This window comes from Zonotrichia leucophrys, chromosome 8 (assembly GCF_028769735.1).
Source record: "Zonotrichia leucophrys gambelii isolate GWCS_2022_RI chromosome 8, RI_Zleu_2.0, whole genome shotgun sequence".
In the NCBI taxonomy this organism is placed as follows: Eukaryota; Metazoa; Chordata; class Aves; order Passeriformes; family Passerellidae; genus Zonotrichia; species Zonotrichia leucophrys.
The window spans coordinates 1,522,531-1,546,759 of record NC_088178.1 but is presented as its reverse complement, the minus strand read 5'-3'; the positions used below and the strand labels follow the sequence as shown (position 1 = coordinate 1,546,759).

The 24,229-nt window shown below is 38.9% G+C and overlaps 1 protein-coding gene across 8 annotated transcripts in view; it reads left to right on the top strand.

Annotated features, from left to right (window-relative positions):
• Window positions 1-24,229, top strand: part of DNM3 (dynamin 3) — a 174,674-nt gene that overhangs the window by 21,115 nt on the left and 129,330 nt on the right. For 5 of the 8 annotated variants that reach the window (XM_064720172.1, XM_064720169.1, XM_064720168.1 and 2 more), the window contains exons 3-14: window positions 5,438-5,587; window positions 6,901-7,104; window positions 8,049-8,147; window positions 8,991-9,151; window positions 10,803-10,945; window positions 12,660-12,795; window positions 13,713-13,780; window positions 14,587-14,725; window positions 15,705-15,791; window positions 17,659-17,729; window positions 21,128-21,176; window positions 22,848-22,877. In XM_064720172.1, the coding sequence (XP_064576242.1) occupies window positions 5,438-5,587; window positions 6,901-7,104; window positions 8,049-8,147; window positions 8,991-9,151; window positions 10,803-10,945; window positions 12,660-12,795; window positions 13,713-13,780; window positions 14,587-14,725; window positions 15,705-15,791; window positions 17,659-17,729; window positions 21,128-21,176; window positions 22,848-22,877 (1,337 nt within the window). Of the gene's footprint in view, window positions 1-5,437; window positions 5,588-6,900; window positions 7,105-8,048; window positions 8,148-8,990; window positions 9,152-10,802; window positions 10,946-12,659; window positions 12,796-13,712; window positions 13,781-14,586; window positions 14,726-15,704; window positions 15,792-17,658; window positions 17,730-21,127; window positions 21,177-22,847; window positions 22,878-24,069; window positions 24,088-24,229 lie in introns of all 8 variants that reach the window. The other 3 variants (XM_064720173.1, XM_064720171.1, XM_064720170.1) reach the window with 2 other exon arrangements.

Below are 24,229 nucleotides of genomic sequence, written 5' to 3'. Positions count from 1 at the left end.
TTATTTTCCTTATTTTGATAACTGGTTTTGGAGCAATTTCAGATTTTCTTCTTGCTTCAGCAGATTAACAGATTTTGAAATTCTTTGCTGAGGTGGACATTTGTTAGAGAAATGAGTCATATTTACAATACCCACATTTGAGTTCTGTTAATTAGAATACCAAGTGGAAATTAAATCATACATTTCAAAAGACATTCTGATTTTTTCTGAAGTCTTGCAGATGCTCTTTTCTGTTGAGGTTGTAGAGCTTTAATCCAAATTTCGTGTATTGCAAGACTGCTCCTCACACATAACCATCTTCTGTTGCCATCTGGTGGCAAAACCAGTCCTTGAACAGAAAAAGAAATATAAAAAGAATTTAGACTGGTTATTTCAGCTAACACAAATGATCTTAGAAACTTCATCAGATGGCAGGCATTTGGAGGTCTTCTTCCAAAAACTGGGAAATGCCACACTACAAGCAGCAGGAAAGGAACAGACACTTCACAGGGAGGACAGGCAGACATTCCTGGATCCCACTCTCATTCAGATGATGAACAGGGATGCTGGAGAGATCAGTAAAATTCCTGAGCTGTGCACCCCAAAAGCTAACAAGTGCCACCAGCAGGAGGAAAAGATGGCAATGATCCTTTTTGGGCTAAGGAAAGGCTCATCCCCCAACCAACACTGACATCCTGGAGGAGAGAGTGCTGCTGCTCTGAAACCTGAATTGAAGCTTGTGGAAGATTGCACCTGCAAATCTCCCAGTTGTTGCTTGATCTGAGCTCATCCAGGGACTGCTGAGATCAACCACTTCTCTATCAGGAGCATCAGAATGGGATTTGAGCTTCAGCTCATGGTGGGACAAATTAATGGCACCCACAAATACTTGGTTTTACACGTGGGTTTGCCTGGAACTTTGTTTGCTTGATCCCAGATTGATGCTCAGTTACATTAGGAAAGATGGAATCCCCTCATTAAGATTGAGAAAGGGCTCTATATCTGCTCATCTTCATAAAGATGATAAAGGAAAGTGACAGAAGAATCAATCAAAGTTCACTTTTAAGAGAAAGAAATTTGTAAGTAGCTATTAATGAACAATCTGAAAGCTATTTGAGATGAACAGCAGCCAACACAAACTCATCAAGGCAAAGAACCTTGTCATATCAGTGCAATAAATGTTTTTTATTACAAGCTAGCAGGCTTGTAAATTGAGGTGAGATGGTATCTTACCTTGGCTACAGTAAAGGTTTTGAAATTATCTTCCTTTTTTTGAAAATATCTTGGAAAACATGATTTAGCAAGGACTCCTGTGAGATGGATACACAGCTGTTACCCCTCCAGGTCATGTTCAGTATTTTGTATTGCTGGTGGGATGACAGAATGGAGTGTGTTTATTATGTTTGGCAAATACAACAAGAATTTGAAAGGTACTGGTGGGGAGAATTGGAATTCAAATTGCTTGCAAAAGAAGAAAAATATCCCCAAAGTAAGAAGCAATTCAGCTGGGATCTGGTTTTTTGCTGTACTGAAAGGCTGATATTTAAGAAAAAGGTTGGGTTTCAGAAAAGGACCTGGTGCTCACAGTGAATCTCTGACAGAGCAAAACTCACTGATGTCAGGCTGTTGTGAAATACAGGAGTAAACTTTGTACAAGATGCAGCACAGAAATGCAGTCCTACAACATTCTGCTTTTCCTCAGTCCTGGGAAGGAGAGAGCTCTGGTGAGAGCTCTGCCTCTGTAAAATGAGGAAAAAATGCCTGGAGGAAGGCTGTGTGAGGGCTTGGAACTACAGAAAGCATCATCCATAGGAGATGGTTGGAAGAACAGAGGGAAATTCCTTCTACAAACAAAAACTTCCAAGGTTGTGTAAGATTATTGCATCCAAAAGAATGCTTTTCCTCCTCTGGTGCAAGTGTCTGCCCTTCTAATGAGCCATTCACTGCTCCTGAGTGTGACCTGCTATCTTTGGGAGTTACTTTATCAAATATGCACTGGTTTCCATGTTTCATATCTTCTGCTATGATATTCTTGTCATTCTCTGCATTGCCAGGATTTTTTATTTTAGCTTCAGGAAATGCCAGGGTACTTCTGTTTGTTAGAGCCTTTCTGCTTGAAGGTTAGCTGTGGAATAACTCAGTTTTGAGTATTTCATCTTCAGCTTGTTAGAAAAGCTCCAGAAATGGCAAAGCAGAAGAGGGATTGTAGGTTGGATAGGACAAGGGCTTTTGATAGTTCCTCTCTTTTCAAGGAAGCACCATTGAATGATTTGCCATGGTCCAGATTCACTGAACTGCATTTACTTTGTTCAGAAAAAGCTGTCCATCATCAAAGAAAAGGTGAAGTACTTTGGCTGCTGATGTTTATTTGCTTGTTTTTAAAACACCCTCTTGAAATCACTCTTTTGGAAAGAGTTCTGAGGCTTTGGGAGATGCTTTATTGAAGGTAAAAAGTGTTGTTCTTGAGTGATACCTCCCCAAGGGGCAGTAATAGCAGATACTCCTCCTGTGCTGCCTGCAGTGAAAATGCTTGCTACAATTTAATGAACCACTTTTTGGAACACTTTCAATCCCTTTTGAGTTCTCTGCACTGGATACTGCCACCAACTTGGAGCAGCTCTGCTTGGAATCAGTTTGGGAGCAGCTCTGGATCCAGGGCTCTGATCCTGGTGAATTCCTGACCTCTAATAACAGATTATTCTGTACAGAATAAAATCTTTGGGCTTTGTAAGCTTTGGGCTCAGCCTGATGTGGATCAAGGATGTTTTCCAAAACATCCCTGATGGACTCCTAAGGGCTGATCCTTGTCATTGGCTCTCTTTAGCTTAGAGACAAATTTATGAAATATCTCAAGTGTTTATAGAATTTAAATAGTTTGAGAATAGCAATAGCTGTTTAGTGCTCATAACAATATATTATTGTGCTAGATTAAATCATAAAGGCTAACAGAGATATAACTGACAGGAAGAATAAGGGGCATTTTAAAAGATGTGATATCATACCACTAGTTTGGATGATTTGTCTAATTTAATCATAACTGAAGAGATAATTAATCACTTGTGGATGCACTGAAGGAACTATGCTCTGGTAGCCTTTTAATTTTATGTTATCCAAGGTGCTTTTAATGAGTCTGGGGAAAAAAAAAGACTTATTTTACATGCAAGGACTGTTTTAATTTTGTATCTAATTGTTCTTTCTCTTAATGTAACTTCAGTTTTATACCAAAAATCCATGTCTGAAGCTATATGTCAGTCAGGATCACTTTTTCTTGCCTAGCTTTATGTCCATTCCCACAAAACCATAAATAAACCATTTTCCCAGTGTTCTTAGCATGAAAGCTGGAAAGTGAAGATTGCATTAAAGCTTGTGCTGCTGCAGCCTGGCTGAAGGCATCAGTGCCAAGGGCAGGCTGAGGGCTGAAAGGAGCAGAACAAAGCTCTGCTTGTCCCTTGCAATTCTTATTCCAGGTTAGGAACCACCCTGCAGTTCATTCCTTCAGCCCTGCTGGCACCACAGATGGCACCAGGAGCGAGGAGATTTGATGAACATGAACCCAGCTAAAAAAGAGCAAACATTTTAATGTGGATTGCTTTGAAGCCTTGGCAGATAGTGAATTTATTAATGAATGTAGAGTGGGAAAAAGAGAAAAACCTTCCTTGGCTACTGAGTCAACTGATCACAGCTGGGCACCAACTATTAATTACTGGATTTAGAAATCATTTCCTGAGAAAATCATGATCCACTATGAGAAAAAAATAACTAAGAAGAATATGTATATTTTATGCCAGGAGCTGTGCATGAAGAGGTGGGATAAAATATGAACCACTTGCCAGCTCTTTTTTTTCATTAGGTATCTATTTCCCAGCCTTGAGATGACAAATTTTACAAATGTAAATTCTCAACTGAGATATTTTCTTTTGTGCATCGTGTTATTTTTATTTTTGAAATATTTGAATATTCCCTGCTTTGTTTCTTTAATAAATGGTGGATAATGAAACAAAACTCCCATTCATTATCATTTTGCTGCTGGAGCTGAAAAAAGGATATGAAATAAGGTGCTTATTTTTAGGTGCTCTCTTGTTTTTAAAATAAATGATGAACAGGGTGAGTTTCCCTGTTGCTCACACACTGAATCTGGAGGGATATTGATATTTTAGGACAGACAGGTGGGTATTTGATGTTTTCCCCTGCACTCTGTCCTTTTTTTCCTGTCAGTTTGCTTTAACTATTTATTGTAGTTTTGACTACTGTTACTTTTTGAACAGCTCTGTCATTAATAATAACAAAGTGACTTCTGGGGAGCCAGCTTCAGTACTGACCCATAAGATCCTCTTTTAATGCATATTCTCACATTTGGTGTTCTCAGCTGTGTTCTTTGAGTACCAAGCAAGCTCTTTGCTCTGGGCTTGTTAGCAAGGGACATTTTCTGGGGAAGAAACTTCTGAAGGGAGCTTTGGGATCAGGCCTCCATTGCAGGATGAAATGAACTAAAATGTGCACAAATCTTTTCAGCCTTTCCTACAACTCTGACCTGCTGGGGACAGGATGTGAGCTGGTGTCTGGAATTCTGTTTTTGTCATCATTTCTGATGGCAGCTTCACTATGCAGATAAACCTTTGTGTTCTGCTTTGAAGGAAGAAACTCCAGGTTTAAAATCCTGGGATGTGCTTTTGGTTATGCAGGCAACCAAAAAGGTTGCAATGATTAGTATCAGTATTTGGATTCAAAAGTCAAAACAGGGACAAAGTGTCAAGTTTGGGTTTAACAAATTTTCTGGTTCCTCTTCAATGCTCTTCTAAGGTAAAACAGCAGCTTGTTTGAAATGAAAGGCTTGGGAGTTATTTGTGTTGTCCCACTTCAGCAAAATCACAGCTATTTCTATGGACATTTTTGCCAACTTGTAAACATGATTCATATTTAGACTACAGGACACTTTTAGGAAATTAGAAGCTGTGTTAAAAAGATTACAGTGTTTTTAAGTGATCTTTTTTTCATTTTGAACTTGTAAAAATTTACAGAATTCCTTTACTAAATTTGTGTGTAACATGGGATGTAAGTTTTTGAAGCAAATGCTAAAAATCTTTCCTGTTACAGAATTTGAATTACTTTTCCATTTAGGATGTATTACAAGCAAATGAGATCAGATGAAAACTCAATCTCATTCTTGATCTGTTCCCTATTCTATTACTGTAAATGGCAGCTAATTGAAAGATTCAATTGTTCCAGAAGATGATGTGCTGAAGATAGGAGCAATAAATAATTTCCAGTCAACTTGACTTTTAACTGAGCCTTTCTTGTTGAGGGCTGGTTTTCATCTGTGCAGTCATAATAATCTTTTCTGATAGCCATGGTGACCAACTTTTGTGCCCACACATCTGAAGAACACTGGGGGCTTGAAAGTGGGTGTGCAAGTCAATGAGCCTGTGAAATACAGAGTTGTTGTTGGTATTCTTGACAGAATATGCTGAATTTCTACACTGCAAAGGGAAGAAATTTACTGATTTTGATGAAGTTCGTCAGGAAATTGAAGTTGAAACAGATAGAGTGACAGGAATGAACAAAGGCATTTCTTCAGTTCCTATTAATTTAAGAATATATTCTCCACATGGTAGGTAAAATCATTCTACTTTACATTTCTGTCATATAAACATATTATGTAGCTCATGACCTTTTGTATCTGCTCTTATTGCCTGATCTGGGCTGGAAAAGGTTTGAGGTTGAGTTAGTAAAGACCAGTAATGGGACTTGTAACAAAACTTTTTTTGGCACTCTCCAGAGGAATTCCCTGATCTAGAAAGTCTCTGTGTCTCCTGCCTTACTGAAAATTTATTGCTTGCTGTCACTAAAAATATATGGAGACAGTAACAGTGTTTGAAGTTGCTTTCTGGTGACGACCCCCTGTATATATCAAAGTGGCTTCCTCTGGCTGCCATCTGCCCAGCTTAATGAAGACAATCTAGAGAAAATGTTTTCCATTGAAATTGTCTTTGATATAGGACAAAAGTGGTGTGTTTGACTGAAGCATGATTTTTCTAGCTGCAGAGAAGCTCAACTAAATCCCCTGCCTCAAAGCTTGTTTGTTGAACATGCTGACTCCAGGAGAAAATTTCCTACCTATTGCTCTTGCTTGGCTTTATTAGGATCAATCTTTTAGTTCAGCCATGGTTGTCTATATTAACCAGACTCCAACTGCACTTCTGGTATTTCCTTCCTAGGAATTGCATTTTTGTCATTTAGCTAAAGGATGCCCCTTGTTGGCACTGTGGCCCTTGCTAGGGAAATCATACCAAAGCAAACCAGGTTTTCTTAATAGATTAATATTTTAATCTTTCTGACTTTTCTGAAGATGTTACAGATTAAAAAAAAAACCAACAAAAAAACCTCCCAAACCAGCAATATATCCCCAAGCCCCTTAATAACAGTTTTGCTATGTAAGTTAGGCTAACTATTGATTGTTTTTTGGGAATTTCTTAATTAGAGACATGATTGAAAACATGGTCAGAGACACTATTTCAATAAATAATCCAAACAATTGTTTTGCTTTATTTGGAGGATGCAATGAGAGTGATCTGTTGCCTGTGCTCCTGTTGTTGGACTAAGCTCAGCAAACCATGTTAATTTGTCTTAGAGCCCTCAAGGATATTTGATATGAATATCAATTTATACCAGTTGCAGTATTTTAAATATTAATATTAAATAGTACTAATAAATCCAGAGATGTAAGACCAATGGGGGAACAAGTCTTTGCAGATTGTCAGGCATTTTGTTTGAACTGTTGACAACTGTTGACCTATTAATCTGCCTGTGCAGGTGGTTCTGTGGGGTTTTATGTGCCCAAAACTTGTGTGCAGCCATGGCTGTGTTGTCCCCTTTGCCATGTGTGGTGTTGTAACCAGTTTATGCTCCATCTTGTCCATGCAGTCTTAAGCCTGACCCTTATTGATTTGCCGGGAATCACTAAAGTGCCAGTGGGGGATCAGCCTCCAGACATCGAGCAGCAGATCAGAGACATGATAATGCAGTTCATCTCCAGAGAGAACTGCCTGATCCTGGCTGTGACTCCAGCTAACACTGACCTGGCCAACTCAGATGCCCTGAAGCTGGCAAAGGAGGTGGATCCTCAGGGTAAGCAGGATTGAATGTCATCACTTTTTGTTCTCAAGTGTAACAACATAGTTGAAAACAACAGACCAACTCTTGTAGGAAATTCTATAATTTATAATATGTCATATAGATGTCTGTTTACATTTTCACACAATCTTCAGCATCACAATATCACTGTTAGCTCAGTATTGTTTAGGTAATGTTGTTGTAAATGAGTTTTAAAATATTGTTACTATCACTTATAAGCTAGTGGAGCAGTGCTGTCTGTGACTGTGTTCACAGGGGTCTGAGGATGAGGGAAGAGACAGAGATCTGACTCCGTATTTCAGAAGGCTTGATTTATTATTTTATATTACATTAAAACTATACTAAAAGAATAGAAGAAAAGTTTTCATCTCAGAAGGCTGGCTAAGAATAGAATAGAATCAGAAAGAATGATAACAAAGGCAGCTATCTCAGACTCTCTGTCTGAGCCAGCTGACTGTGATTGGCCATTAATTACAAACATCCACATGAGCCAATCACAGATGCACCTGTTGCATTCCACAGCAGCAGATAATCAATGTTTACATTTTGTTCCTGAGGCCTCCCAGCTTCTCAGGAGGAAAACTCCTAAGGAAAGGATTTTCATGAAAAGATGTCTGTGACACTTATCTTTGAATTTTTGTAGTACTGGGCAAAATAGGGGATGGTGCTGATGGGATTTCTGGATACTGACAGCATAAATTTTATACAGTCATATTGTAGGGATGCTGAGCTTTGTTAAGGAGTTTTGAGGAACACATTTCAGCACTTGCAGTTATGTTCCCTGCTTTTCCAGACATATAACTTGGGTTGGAGCTGTTATTGTGTGATAGCTTTGAGAAGGGCACAGATATGTGGTAACATAATTGTAAGGTGTAATTGTTCTTACGACTCTAAATAATTTTTCAATAACTTTTTCCTCCTGCTTCCACTCTGGTCAGGCCTTAGAACCATTGGTGTGATCACAAAATTGGATCTGATGGATGAAGGAACAGATGCAAGAGAAGTTCTAGAAAACAAACTCCTCCCTCTTCGTAGAGGTGAGAGTGTTCACTTGCCTTTACTCTTTGCAGTCCTGAAAGTGCTTTGGGTGAGGATGGTGTTTGGGAGTCCTGGAGATAAATCAAAGGTTATGCTGGACTTGATGTGTTCCTTGTTTTGCAGTTGTGTGTTCAGCAAACATAAAGGTGGCTGTGCTAAAAATGTCCTTTCTGGACCTGGAAAATCCTTGCTTCCTCTGGAATATGCAGTGTAATACCAGCACATCTCATTAGCCAATATTTTTCTTTTCTGGCAGGTTCCTTGTAACAAAAAAATGGTTTTTTTTCTTTGTATATGACAGAAGGAAGCACCAGAGCTTGGTAATCTCACTGGAAACCAGTTTTGATCCTTGCCAGGAATTTTCCATGTTCTGGCAGCTACTGCCACATTTGCTCATTCTGTTAAAAATATCAATAATTTTGATTCTAGTTATTATTTATTGATAATTTTCTATCTCCTCCCATGGAACAAGTTGGTCCAGCAAATGAGAAGAAATTTTTTTTTTGTATTTTGTTAATGTCATATCATTTATCTGCATAGACCTCTGTGTGTATTTCAGTTTTATTTTGGATTTTTGTTTTTTTGTTTTGGTTTCTTTAGGCTTCACCAGAATTTCAGATATTCTCTGTTTGAATTGGTGATCTAAAGGAAATCTATCTGCTATAGGTAAACAGAATGAACAATTTAGGCAGTGTTAAGGTTACTATTCTACTAAACATGTCCTGAAATGCCTGAATTGGAAAGTTTTGTTTGAGCTGAGACAGCCTGGTTCTATTTAAGATGAATTCACTGGTTCAGGCAATATCTGCATTGATTTACCCATTGGTTTGGTCTTGTTTTAGGTTATATTGGTGTTGTAAACAGAAGCCAGAAGGACATTGATGGGAAGAAGGACATAAAAGCAGCTCTTCTAGCAGAAAGGAAATTCTTTCTTTCCCACCCATCCTACAGACACATGGCAGATCGGATGGGGACACCCTATCTCCAGAAAGTTCTAAACCAGGTAAGACCTGAAACCTTTGTTTCAGCTTTGTAATGATAGGGCCAATATAAAAACTGTATTAAAATGAAATTGGTCTCTCAACCTCACTCATCCTTTCCTGCTTTCAGTGTTTTTAATTTGCACAAGGTAAAAACAAAGCTGCATATTGCATGTAGATACAACAGCTTGCTGTGAGTTGTAGTTTCTGACTTTTGCTGGCAGTTCTGCACTTCCCTGTTCTTTAGAATACTGAATATGAACATCAAAACCAAGATTTGCTTCCCTCCCTGGAGGTATACCATCTTATTCTTCAATTGTTACATTTAACTTGTCAGTTGCCCAGTATTTTTGGTATTCCTGCAAGTCAAGCTTGATACTGTTTTTTGCAGCTCACTGTCAAATTGCAGCTTTTCCTCTGGAACAGACAAAGACCAGGTCAGCCTGGCTTTGTCCATTTTGGACAGCAGCTGGAAACAGCTGGAATGTTCCTGGTTAAAGTAGAAAACTTAATGGCTGCTCTGATTAGTTTTTTGCTGCAGTGACTTTGCAGCTGTAACTGCAAAGCCAGGCTATGAAATGCACTGAACTTGTTCAAAAAGACTACAAATGCCATTTATTTGTGCTTCAGAGCTAAAGTCTTCATCAGGATGCAAGAAATTCCTTGTACCATGAATTTCTTTCTGTGTTTAGAATTTTTGCCTTGTTTTACATCTTGAAAGTTTAATCCATATGTCTCAGTTTTGAGACTGAAACACAAGCTGCACATACCTTTCAATGTCTTGTGTGTCCTGACTCTTTCTATTCTATTAACTTTTTTGAGAGCTGTTTTCAAAATTTACCTACTTCAGTAGGAACTGTTGATCTTCTGTTGCTTTTACTGTGTGTAGAATGTTATATATGGGAGATCTACATAAGTTCTGTCCTCAAGATATTGGGGAACTTTTGTTTTCAGGTAATATTTCAGTTTCTTTGTATCCACAAGGTGGTGCTGCAGGGAAACTCCAGCTTTTGATTTTGTGCTTGTCAGTCTGCTCAGCAAGTTGAAACTTGAGTTGATATCTTTTGGTGTATGACAATTTAAATGTACAGCTTGTCTGGCTGGGGTTGGGAGGGGGTTTGGGGCATAGTGGAAGAAGTCTGGCTTGCTTTTAATTGAGGAATGTGTACAATACCTGAGAAAATTACAGCACAGGTAAGTCATAGACAGTGCTGTCCTAACATATTAAAACATATATATATGTGTGTGTAGAAACATGCTGTGAGTGCTCAGATTATCTTTCTTTCCCACTTTTCCTTGTGGCTGTAGCAGTTGTTGTGCTGAATAAATATGTAGGGAATTATGAAACACCCTTAAGAAAAGCAGCAAAATGGGAGTGTGGCATCAGCACAGAGATGAGAGGTAATTTTAAATTACCCATGTAATGTGTGTAACTTTTTCAGGTGTAACTAAACAGGTGTGTAGTAACAGGGCTTAGTGAGTGAGGGGATGGAGGAATTTTGTGTGCACCAGGAATATTGAATTGTTCTTTAAAAGTCTCCATTGCATCAGAGATCAAAAGGAACAGTAAACTGGCACAGGTCATGGCTGGTATGGTTGGCAGTCAGAAGGAAATGATTGTGCTCCTGCTTTCATCCTTTTGACAGTATAAAGAGATTTTTATTTGCTTTTTAGCAACTTACCAATCATATCCGGGATACCCTGCCAGCCTTCAGAAGCAAACTCCAGAGCCAGCTGCTTTCTATAGAACATGAAGTAGAGGTGTACAAAAACTTCAGACCAGAAGATCCCACCAGAAAAACAAAAGCCCTCTTGCAGTGAGTGTCTTTTGTTTGCTTTTCCACTTCAAATGGGTTTGTTTTGCCTTTTTGCCCCTTCTGTCTGATTGGTTTAAATTTAAACATTAGGATATTGTTAAGGATTCTTTACACAAGCTCCAAAGATTTCTGTGTTTGATGCTCCAGAACACTTTATTTATTCTACAATTTCAACAGAATTTTCCCTAAATTAATTTTAGTAATCCTAGAAAAGGGAGAAAGCAGAACAAGGAAAAGGCATGAAGATGGGCAGCAGAGATGATCAAAGGTAAAAAACTGCTTCTGATTGTGTAGACATATTCTTCTGTCTGCCAAAAAGATGACCTCAACAGGGGAGAGACATTGTGTTGGATGTCTGTAAGATGAGGAGGCTGGAAGAAGAATAAAGAATGCTTCTTTTTCTAGTATGAAAACTTGGCTGTCCAAAAGAACCTAGAGATGGCAAGATCAAAATGAATCAAAGATGGTCGTCCTTCATATTTTGTGCACCCAAGACCCAAAGATCTTTGCTGCAGGAGTTGTCAGTAAAAGTTTGTTGTGCTTTCAGAAAACAGCAAGGCAAATTCTTGGGGATTATCATCACCAGTTCTGAACTGATTTTTCACTGCTTAAGTCACTGTCTGGTTTGGGTCTCATCCACAAAATAAGTCTGTCTGATGAGACTTTGATATCAGCCATGGAACAGAGATCTCTGTTCATCTGACTTGGAATCAAGTGCAGGTGGAATCCCAGCCCTGCCTTGATTGTGGATTTAGCACCAGGGAGAAAGGACAATGCTGATGTTGTGGACTGAGCACCAGTGAGCAGCTGCTGCTTTGCTGCATCTGCTTCCTTCCTTCCTTGGCCTGTTTCCAGGGTGCTGCATACTCAGTGCTGCCAATCTTTTCACCTGGAGGAGCTGCCATTTTGGCTCTCCCTTTTTTTTCCCTTCAGTTGTAGCCCCCTGTGTTTACATGCAAATAAAATTTACCTATTAGAGAGGAAGCCTGTGAAGGAAGAAGTGTAAAATGTACTTAGCTCTTCTCTCTTATATGCCTGTTGTCACATTCCTGCTTTGACTGATTTCTGTGCTTTTCAGCATTTTAATTTCTCTGGGATAGATGGTAAGAACAGTGGATTGTGCTATGTTTGGGGCTGGATTCATTCTCTAACTAAAACTTTGGAATTCAGAGGGAGAAGTAATCAGCTGAACTAGAGAGGCTTTCTTGAGCCAGATGAAGACTCTGATTTACTCCTTATTTTTGTAACAACTGTGTCCAAAAGAGTAGACAGTTCCTTGAGACTTTACTCCAGATGCACAGAGGGACATCACCTTTGACTTTTCCATGACTGGGAGAACTCTCCTGTGGGTTTCTCTGAGTGCTGCAGAAGTCAAAGCAGAGCCAAGTAAGCTGGAGCTTGTGGTACTTGCACATCACCATGTTAGTACTGGTTCTTGGGCTTGCCTTTTGGCATGGGGAAAAGAAGTTCCTTCCCAATCTCTTCTGAATTTTGCAGCACTGGATTCACACCATGCTATTAGGCAAGGGATGCAGGGGGGTGTGGGCAGGTAGGGATTCTGTGGATTGGCTCAATCACTTGTACAGATACTTTTGGCAATTGCTAAATATGTTTGAATAGGCAGTACTGAAATAAGAGTTGGTAGTTAATATGCTTAAATTGTTCCAGGTTTTGTTTGTTCTTTTTGCCTTTCCTCCCCTCCTTTGCCATTTAGGATGGTACAGCAGTTTTCAGTGGACTTTGAAAAAAGAATTGAAGGATCAGGAGATCAAGTTGATACGCTGGAACTTTCAGGAGGTGCCAAAATCAATCGTATTTTCCATGAACGTTTTCCCTTTGAACTTGTGAAGGTATTTATCCATCTTGCTGATGTGCTTTATTTTATTTGTATTTATTTTGTGTTTCCTTATGTTCCTACTGATAGTAGTATAGCCAAGCAAAGAGCTGATTGAAAGAATTTGCTTTTAACTGTGGAGGAAATTACATGAAGTTATAATTGAGACATTTGGCTTAATTTCTAGGATTGGACACTGAGACATGCTAAGAATTCTAAAATACAAGAAAGAGAATATAATTATAATCCCATTTCATAGTATTTTCTGTGCTCTCCTATTGTTTTATCACAGATGGCATCTTTCTTTGGTTAAATGGGGCAGGCAAGCAGTTACAGTTGGTCAATTTGACTTGTGTTCAAGTAGCTGGTATCTATTAAAATGAGAGTAATGGAAAATAGCCCTTTAGGTCCCTTCCAACCTAAATCATTCTATGATGGTTTGACCTAGGTAATGACCCTTTCATTTGTGACAACACTGACTTCTCTTTCAGCCAGCTGCCTTCCAAGAAACTCGAAGAAAAGCTTTATAACTTCATAACTGGGACAACTCCTCTCTTAAATTTAGTTGAAAACTGTAGAATGGGAAGGGAAGGATAAACAGATCATAATCACGGAAGTTACACCACTTTGAGAAACCAGCTTTAAAAAAAAAAAGTGGAGTCTTCCAAATCCTGTTTCTGGCTTATTCTGTCAACTCTTCAAAATCATTCCAGCTGTTGATATATCTGGAATGGAAGAGTATGTGATTTTCAACAATATTTACTGCTGCCTGTTGCCTTAGTTCTAAAACATTTTAAAATACTTATGCATTGTTTGGTGTAATTAGAAATGACTATTTTAACAGCTAAACTTGTTTGTGTTATGGTTGTAGAGGGAGAGGGGATATTTTCTGTTTTGTTGAAACCTTCCTCTTGTGTGCTGCTGTTCCTCTAGATGGAATTCAATGAGAAGGAGCTGAGGAGAGAGATAAGTTATGCCATCAAGAACATCCATGGCATCAGGCAAGTGCTCCCATGTTTTTGTGCCTGGTCTCATGGTACAGATGGAATATCTTCCCAAAGCATTGCTTACAAGCTTTGTTGTTCTCAGTTCTGGGAAATGTTTCTTGTGTTACTTGATGGGTAAGTTCTCAGATGGTTGACCCTGGTAGCTGTGGTGCAGGATTTGAACTTTCCTTGCTTGATTGCTGGAGAGGTCTTGATTTATCATAGTGAAATGATAATTTTGGATGTGCTTTTATAGTTTTGTTTTTTATATCATTTATCTGGCAAGGTAGACCTTGGAAAAGAGTGTTTAAAAGATAAGCAAGGCCCATTTGTTTAGGACTGGTTCTCTGGAGTAGCTGTTTATAGATTCATTTACTCTGCAGTGACCAACTGGAAATTCTCCACGTTGGACTCTTGAGTAACAAAACCTCATTTTCTGGTGTGAGTGAAAAGTGCAGCCATAGGATTCTGATGGATTTGCTGTGCAAGGGATTGTGCATGGAGTGCTTGCAGCTGCCACTCATCCCTAAGGTCTGATGCACTTCTGCTGAGGCTTTACTGCACTGTAGCAATACTCCTTAGAGTTCTTGCAGTCCTCTTGAAGGAGTTTCATCTCTCAAGCATATATTCTGAGTATATTCTTATTCAGAATGATACTTCCTTTGAGAAAGAAGCAAATTTAGCTCTGTGGAAGCCTCTTTTTGTAGGGATTATTACTCAGCTCTGAAAGTGAAGATTTGAGCAATTTAGTAAAAAAAAAAAAAAAATCTTCCTTGCCTGATGTTTTTATTATTGTCTTACATATTCTTTTATGTCCACAGAACAGGTTTGTTCACTCCAGATATGGCGTTTGAAGCCATTGTTAAAAAACAGATCGTTAAGCTGAAAGGACCTTGCTTAAAAAGTGTGGATCTGGTGATGCAAGAGTTAATCAACACTGTCAAGAAGTGCACTAAAAAGGTAACTTGCACATAGATCTGGTAATGTAAGTAAAATGCAATGGAATAGTACATAATATAAAGGCTGTTTTGTATTTTATGGTGCTATAAGAGATTTCTGATTCAATGACTCATAGGACTTCCTCAGGTAATTAATTACAACTTCTGCAAAGTGCTCAGAATAATGTAATGATGGAAAAGTTCATTTTTTGATTCCTTTGTTTTTATTCTATGGTGAGAGGTGTTTTTGAGTCAAGAGGTGCCCTCAGTTTCCTCCTTAAAACCGTGTTTTCACTTCTCACCTGTCCATCTGTCTGTCCCACCATCCCAGGGCAGGATACCCCACAATAGCAAGCACAGGAGTGATTCTGGGATGTGAGCACAGCTATGATGAGCTTGTTGAGAAATATCCTCTGGCATTTTTTCTGAAAAAAACCCCAATTTTTTAATTTCAAAGGAAATATTTCTTAAAACCCGAAAGACAAAAACCATAGAGAAGCAGATTCTCTGGTATGTTTTCTGCAGAGTTTCCAGGTTTTTTTCACTTTTGTCAAAGTCTGGAAGACATGTCACCTAAATTAACTGTGCAGATGCTCTTCCCAGTGTTATTTGCCAAATTTAGCACTGTATCTTGCTTTTTGCAATATTGTTATGTAAAGATTTTGCCACAAGGTGGAGCCTTTAAAAACAAGAAGTTTGGAAATCATTTAGAGCACCACTCTGGAATTAGGCCCAGTAGAAGAGAGAGAAACCTCACCCCAGATAGACTGTGTTTCACATGTCCAAAGTGTATTTTCCTCAGTATTCCCTGGAGGAAAGGAACAGCAGCAATCCAAGGGTTTAGGTCTCTGCAGTCCCTGAACAACAGCAAGTAAGGCTTGCTTTGTTTGCAGTGTGCTAAACTTTGAGTCCCAAGCATTTATAATATTTGCTTTCTTCCCTGTTTGTATTCCACTGAAGCCTCTCTGCAGGTGGAAATTTCTATTAATTTTCTGTTTCAGTTGGCAACATATCCAAGGTTGTGTGAGGAAACAGAAAGAATTGTTGCTGGCTACATTCGTGAAAGAGAAGAGAAAACCAAGGACCAGGTGAGAATAAATAGGAGATGTGACAGTTTGGGGAAGAAGAGCTCTTACATCCAAAGTGCAGTAGGACAGTGAAAGATTTCATTTTTTTAAAAATAGGTTGCACATTTTAGAGAAGAAAAAATTTGCTTCTTTACCACTGAGCTTTGATAGGGACTAGAATTGTTACAGAAAGGTTAAATAGTGATGGCTTGTTCCTGTGCCAGTGTGCCAACTTGTTAGCTGGGCCACTAGAGCTGTGTGTGGGAAATCAATATTGATTAAACAGATGCACACTGGAATAGCTTATTTCTGCTTTGTTTCCAGGTGTTTTTAACATACCCATCCCATGCACCCACACCCTAATTACAGTGAGGCTCACAAACAATTGTACTGGGACCCATGAGAGAGTGAGAAGCTTTCCTTCAAGTACAAAAAAAGCTAAAAACCAAATTAAAAGTCAGAGAATTTTGGTTAAAGCATTTATCACTTAGCCAAACATTCCAAATCCAGGAAGCTGCAAATCTGAGATTACATGTGAGAAAATCCAGTGGAAAGGATTTGGAATTATTGTCTGGAGAGTGCAGAGTGTGACAATAGAAATATTTTGGGAAGAGGAGCTCAGCAGAACTCCTAAGCTGTTCTGGACTCCTGGCTCCCTAGGCCTGTCCCTGTGCAAGTTAGGGAGCTGTGCAGCACCTCCTGCTGTTTTAATCTGTGCTGCAAGTGTAGTCATAAAATAATTCAGCAAAAAATTATTAGCTGAGCTTGTACTTGCAGGGAGTTGTAGTCAGAACACTGTTATCTCAAAATTTTGGAGAAAATACAAGTTGTTTAAAATAATTGAGTTTTATTTTCCTGTTCTTCATTGTATGCACATACCTGACTATTTCTCAGAACAAAGAACAAAATATGGGCTTTCTGTAAATGCCAAAAATTGACCAAATAGGTTATTGTCACATTCACATCATTATTTATGATGTTAGCAGTTATCCTTCAGAGGTAAGAGATGGAGCAAAAATATAGTGGGGATTAGAGTCTAAGTGGGGCATTTAATATCTTCTGGGAATTGTGAAGAATTTGGGAGTGATGCTCTATTTGAGGAACTGTGCAGAAATAAGGTTGAAGAGATGAAATGCCACCATTTGATAACAATAGGTTCCTTCCTTGCTCCCTCTGCTAAATGGAAGTCTGAAAAGACAGGAGTGAAGTGCAGTCTCCTGCATATTCCAGAGCCTCTTGGAGGGTGGGAGGGAATTTTTTGCAGATATCTTAGCAGGTTCTTTGCTGAGTTAGATTGTCAGGGTCAAATCAAATTCTCTGTGGGCTGCTGAAAGACTGACAAATGATAAGTACCCAAATCATTGTGTTGATAGCCCATCTCTTAATCCAGATATGCACATAGAATGGCTGGGCTGGACATTTTCTGGATCAGGACTGGATTATTTATCACTTCTTTGTGTGGTACATAAAGTGTGGAAGTGTATGGATTTTAGGTTTAAGGTTTAGGTTCCTTGCTGCTTGGCTGGAATGCTCCAGATAGGCAGAATTTGCTTAACTTGCAAAATGCAGAGCTGGAATCAATGTGTTCTCTCTGCCTGTGTATGATTGATCTTAATGGACTGGACAAGGGCCAAGAAGGTGAAAAATGAGGTCTGTTAGGAAAAAAAGTAGGAAGAAGGAATAGAACTTCTGTAGTCTAACTTATTAAATAAGCACAGAAACAGAAGCAGTGGAATTTAGAAAATATTGCTTTTGGCTTGAACAATTATGAAAACAATATTCAGTAATGCAGAGACTCAAGAGTTCTGTTTTTTTTCTTCCTTCCTTTTCTTCAATCTCTTTCTTCCACCTTACCCATCCTGTTTTGCTCTCCTGTCTCCCATAATAGATGCTGCTGCTCATTGATATCCAGGTTTCTTATATCAACACCAACCATGAAGACTTCATTGGCTTTGCAAAGTAAGTACATGGAAAATTTGTTGTAAAAACACTGCCAGGCTTTTTTGTTTATTTGCTTGGCATTTTTTTTTATGCTCAGAACACAATTCCTGAATTATGTCAGTGAAGATCCAGGCTGCAGAGTCCCAGACATGCAGGACCATGCTCTTTCTCAATAGCCACAATGTTGAAGTCTGTCCCAGTTGCAGGGGAGACTTCACCCAGTTCACAAGCCTGGTTTCACTGAAGCTGGAGCTTTATGTCTTAGTCTGGAGTCACACACATTTCAGGCCACAGAAATGGATATTGGTGGTCTTTCCACATTGTTATTGATGCATACTTTGGGAGCTGTGATTCTGTGTGAAACAGTTTTGCTCAGAATAATGGATGTCACTGAATTCTAAGTGTGCCTGCTGTTTGGCTGCAGAGAATAATAGTAGCAGAATGCCCTGCAGGGCCTGGTTTGACGTTCTCCTCGCTTAATTGAAAGGCTGTGAGAATATTTTCCAGAATGTTCTCCCTCAGTTTCCAGCAATTTGTGCCTCAGGGACTTCATACCAACATTTTGACACTAGTAAAAACATAGAAGATGTCTTCACTCTTTGAAGAATAAATGTTCCTTCAGACACATTCATGCTGTATTTGCCATAACAGTGATTGGAATCACAACAGGTTTGGGCTGTGTGAGATGCTGCCAGCAAAGTTGGGCACCACAGTAGTATTTGACTGTGGCCAATTGTAGTTAGCACTGTGAAGCAAGGTGCACATCTTTGGCAGTGTGCCTTGAAGGTTTAAAACATGGAGTTCAGTGAGCTGAGAGGGGAGAAAGCAAAGGCAGGCGCTGTTTATGTGTTTGGTTTGAGCAACTTTCTCTAGAGTTGTTTGTGGGTCCTAGATATTGTTATCAGCTCTCTTGACAAATAACAGGATGTTGTAGGAATGGTGGCTGGCCTTCTAGAGGTCAAGATAACAACCTGCCTGCTATTTACTACTCTTCATCCTTTTCTGACAGGAAAAAGGCTGCTAAAAACACTCCATGTATATTCATGGTGTGTGTTGTGACCTTGGGAAGTCACACAGTCCCACCTCCTGCTCAGAGGAGGGTCCTGCTGAGTTCAGACCAGGCTTCTCAGGATTTTGTCCAATCAGATCTGGAGGATTCCCAAAACTGGAGATTCTCCAGCCTTTCGATGCTAGCCTGTTCCAATGCTTGCCTCACCTCACTATGAAAAGACTTTTCCTTGTGTCATGTTGAAACTTTCCATATTTTATAGTACTGGATTCTGGAGTTCCAGGTGTATCTGTACCTATTGCATGATGTTTCTCCCCTGGAAAAATTCCCCTCATGGTTGTTGCTCTTGCAGCCTCCATGGTCCTTGCTGCTGTGTCTTTACAATTCCCAAGTTCAATTTCTTGGGAAAGCTGCTTCCTCTTTTGCCAGCTGAGATCTGGAAATCCCAAGTGCTCTATATGGGGCATAAGCAGATAACAAGTGACTCTTGGCTTAAGTTCACTGGTAAGTTTAAGCAAGGGTTTCTCTAGGTTGGAACAGATGGGAAGGAAAGTAACCTTGTTGACTTCTGCTCAATTAAAAGAGAAAATTTGGATAGCAAAGAAGAATTTAAAGTATATTCACTAATGAGACAAATGGAGGAAAATACTAATTTGAAACTGTAAGTGTATTATTGTTACAGCAGTTGTGTTAGAACTGGGAAATGAAACAAGTTGTGTAGAACAGGGGCTTCTGCAGTATCCAAACATCCTGGACTACAGATTCCCCACATTCCCTGGTGTTTCCTTTCCTCTGCTGAGCCTTCTAGCCCCTTGTCTCATGCAGCTGCAGTAACAGTGTAAGTCCTGTGAACCACAAGAATGAGAGCACAAAATATTACAAACTACTCTGCAGCACTGCAGGACCTGAGGCAGGTACAGTGCAATGTGAATTGTCTTGAGAGGAATTTAACAAGGCCAGTGTTTAGAACAAATTTGCATAGTTATAAAATGGCGAAATCTTAGAATATTAATGTTTGTCTTGTTTGGCTGAACAAATGGCAAAATTCTGGGCTTGAGTTTGTTTCCAGTTGGTGTAATTCAAGAACAGCTACATGCATCAATCTGCATGAAGAGTAATTTGTGTTAGACATTAAATAGAAGACCAATTGCTGGGCTATTTCTAAAAGGCATGGATTTCTTAGTATGATGTTAATGGTATAATTAACTTTTCTAAGGTGATAAAATTAAGAAAAACAGAAAACTTAGATGTTGCACCAAGGACATGAAGTGTTGTTTGGTCAAAAGGATCAGGATTATCAAGCTAAACACAGTGAGCAGGCACAAGGAATAAATATCCTTGTGGATCTCCCAGACAGCATCTGGACTGGTGGTTTGATGGTGTGGTCCAAAGGGCAGGGTCAGAATTTGGACTAGGGCTGAGTTGGGTGTTTCATCCATTCTTTGGAGCAGCAGCTGGGCAGCAAACAGCAGGACTGGCCACAGGCTCTGATCCAAGCACACCTCTGCCTTCCTCAAAGAGCAGCCTTTGGAGCTGCTGCCATATGGATGCTTCTGTCCTCAGTGAAGCAGGGCCTGGTGAAATGGTATCATCTAATCCAAACAAAACTTCCTGTCACCACTGCTGATGTCACCAGTGCTGGTGGCTGAGTAGCCAAAGCCTGCTCTTGGAATGCTTTTCTCCTTCTTTCCAGCAATATTTTAATTTTGTGGCCTAACACAAACTGCCACATAATGCAAATGCTTTTAGAATTAATGGCAACTTGTTTGGTTTTGAGACAGGAGTGTGTTTTGTTTCAGGAACTGGGATTACCAAAGTTCAAGAATTGAGCAAAATATTTTAAATATGGTTTAGTTTCAAATGTACTCTATTCTTACAAGATTTCAGCTTTGAACCAGCTTTATGAAGGCTTCATCCATTGGTTATATTTTATTTACACCCTCAAAGTGCATATAAATATTAGAATAATATCCAAAACAAACTGTCAAGACAAAGCTATTAAGGAGCCTCCAGCAGGGGAGGATTTTGTTGTACTGCTCTAAATAACAGAAATGGCTTGCTTTTTGTCTCTTCTGAGTATTTATAGAGGCTAATGTTTCCAAAGTTACCCACATGAGCCATAATTTCTCTGTGCTTTTAGTAACCTTTACCAATGCAAGAAGGATGTTGTTGCGAAGGGGATGATTGGTAGGAGCTGTCTGCTGTGCATGTCCCTTCTGTCCTTAGCAGGCAAATATCATCAGGTAGAAATGCACATATATGCAATGATTTTCCTGTGTTTCTTTTGCTGTGTTAATCTAGCTTTCTCTGCTGGGATCAAAAGTAACTATTACTGCTAAAATTATTGCTCAGGAACTGGCTTAGTTCAAGTTTCCTCAGCATAACTCTTTTCCTCTGCTTCCCTCAGTGCCCAACAAAGAAGCAGTCAGGTTAACAAAAGTGCAGTGGGAAATCAGGTAGGCACCTAACAGAGAATGGATAATGGCATGTGCAAGTTAATCCAAGCTGTTTGGTTTTCTTGGCTGCATTTTCTGTTTTAAGTGTATCATTTACCTTTGTTTGCTTCAAACATACATAAATGTGTCCTCATTGCCTTGTTTTGCTGAACTTTTCAAAGCCACCTGACTTCCATTGTTACCATCATTTGCTGTTTAGCATTTCTGCTGCTGCTTGCACTGCTGGTGAGTGTCTTCCCTCCCATGCTGTTCAGTGCCTTGAATCCTCATGTTACACATCGGTGTTTTGTCATTAACTGCAAACTTGTGAATTTCAGAATCCCAAACGCTGGTGAGTACTTGCCTGAGTGTGCTTTGTGTGTTTTGCTACTCCTGATGTGTTCACAGCTCAACTGCAGTGAAGGGCAAGTCAGCAACCAACTGTGGATTTGCCTTTACCTCTTCTGAAACCTTTCAGCTGACACCACGCAGTTGCTGACTATGTACCATAGGCCTTTCTCAAAATAAACAAAGAATAAGTGGTTGATGCTCTCAGGTTAATTAGTATCTTCACTGAGATTCATTAATGAAATTGTTTGTTTCTTTTTGTCATGTAAGAATATGGGATTGATTCTGCAAGGTGCTCGGTGCTCCTGAGCCTGCCTTGCCTCTCTGCTTTTGTGTGACTGAGGGGTTCTCAGTACTTGGCAGGATCAGTCCTCTGCTTAATATGAGATGAAAAGAAGCATAATGTTACAATTTGGAGAGTTTCTGCTCACTTTGAGGTTTTTGCAAAGTCTTAAACAGAAAAACAATTGTTATGGAACTAGTATATACTTGAGAACGAAATAAAAAATTTTCATAATAAAAATTACTAAAAATAAGACAATGAAATTTTGTTCAATTACCAGTATTGCATATATTCCTGATGCTTTCACGTGCAATTTGGTCAAACAATGCTCAGGAGGTTTCACCACCTGATCAAAGATTTCAAATGTGACAACTGAGTTTAGATCCAGGCGATAAACCTGAAATTTCAGAGTCTCCTATTCTGCTGCTGTTGTAGACAAGAGTTCTTGGCAAGAGTTGTAGTCATCTTTTTGGAGCTGGAAATTCAATCCCTTCCTCTCACCAAGAAATTGCTAGTTATTTTCAGGATATTTCTTAAAATAATCCAGCAACTTCTTGGATGTGATGGTTCCCCACAGCCTGACCAACATGAGTGGCATTTTTGATATAATATATGGTTTGGATTAAAATGAAAAAAAAAAAAAAAAAACAAACCCTGGAAGGTCCAAACACTGCAATAGCTTCAAAGAGCAGCCTCTCCCCTCTGAGGAGAGATTTCCTTCTTATCTAGCTGTGCTGGAACATGTGTCAAACACAAGGACTGTCATCACTTTGGAGTGTCCCATAAAAGGAAAAGCAACCAATTATCTGGCTCTTCAAAAATACACAAATAAAATGAATGATTTTTTAATTGAGTGAATGTTTTCTCTCTAAAGAAGTGAAGAAAAAGCTTGGCGTTTTAAATTCAATGTTGAAACTTGGTTACTTGTGGTATAAAGGACTTTGCTGAACCTTTTATTGTAGAGATAATAAACAGATGTTTGTAAGTTGATTGTTTGGAGTTGAAAAGAATGAGAGAATGTTTCTGAAATAAAACTTCATTTTTGCAATTTGCTATTTCAGGGAACCAATCTACCGCCTTCAAGGCAAATTGTACGAGCTAAGTTCTGTAAGCTTTATTGTTGCTTTTTCATTTAGCTTCTCAGAGGGCAAAATTTGTCTCTAACTCATTGGTTTGTCAAATACTTGCTGCTGAACTATTTAATGTTAAGCTGTCTTGTCTGTAACACTACCTCAACAAAGTGTAATTGCAGTTCATCACTTAACTGCTACTAACCTGCTGTTACCAGTCTGAACTAGTAGAACTTAAAATGTTGTAGAAGACTTTGCATCAAATTAATATTTTTGTAGTTTAACAAGTTTCTCAAACTAAAATGACTACTTGGTGTTTATTTTATTATATAACTGGAAAGCAGTTTTTATCTGATGTGAGTGCCTCTATTCATAGTAAACCTCTCTTTGTAAGGTGGGCAAATAAGTTTGTGGTAACCAAAAGGAAACATTAGCTCTGGTGTAAATGAACATGCTGTTTATGGATACAGGTACTGTTCTTGGTGGTTTGTTTATGTCAAGGAATTGCTTTGGATAGAAAAATGAGTTTTATGTTTGAAAATATTTAAAGCCTTTTTAACATTCTCTTCATAGCACCAGGAGGATCAATATGTCACGGACAGACTCTTTTCTAACCCTTCCACTTCATGAGTAAATAAATATGTGAATGTCTTTAATATTACTAATTAGAATTAATTGTCTAAACTGCAGTTAATTTTATAACAAGTTACAACTGGTTCAGTGATGGTAAGGTGTAAGAAATAAATTTGTATTGTGTGTATTCTTTGGCAATATATGTGATAAAAATGTACATTTTTTCAGTTTGTTGCCATCATCAAATTCTATTAGTTGTTGTTTTAAAGTAAATTTATGTTCAGTTATGGAAAAAGGCATCACTGACTTTAGCAGCAGTTGAATTGCACCCTGTGGGGAAATCAAGATCACTGAATTTTCCCAAAATAGTGGGATGCTTATTTGCAAACATTTGCTTTTCTTTTTTAGTAGCTTGCTTTGGGCTGGAATGATGCAGATAACTATTAACTATTTCCGTCTATCTTGGAAATAAGACGAGCACAGCAACACCTTATTTTTGGACAATAATGCAAATTCCTCTTAGCATGTTTTTCTCCTTTTTCCTCTACTACTAATTTATCCTCTCACACTTAATCTTTGGCCTTTTTTTTGTTTGTCTTTTCTTTGCTACCGCCTGAGGTTTTGACCTGACTCCACAAAGTTTCTTTTTAAGCCACAGGTTAGTCTGTCTTCTCATTTGCTTGGAGTGCTCTGTGCAATGCTTGGTTTTACACAGCACACTAGCAAGGCTTGGCTCCTGAAAGCTGACCCACTCTTAATTGTGTGTGTGCTGTGTGCTCAGATTTGTTTTGGTGACTAAA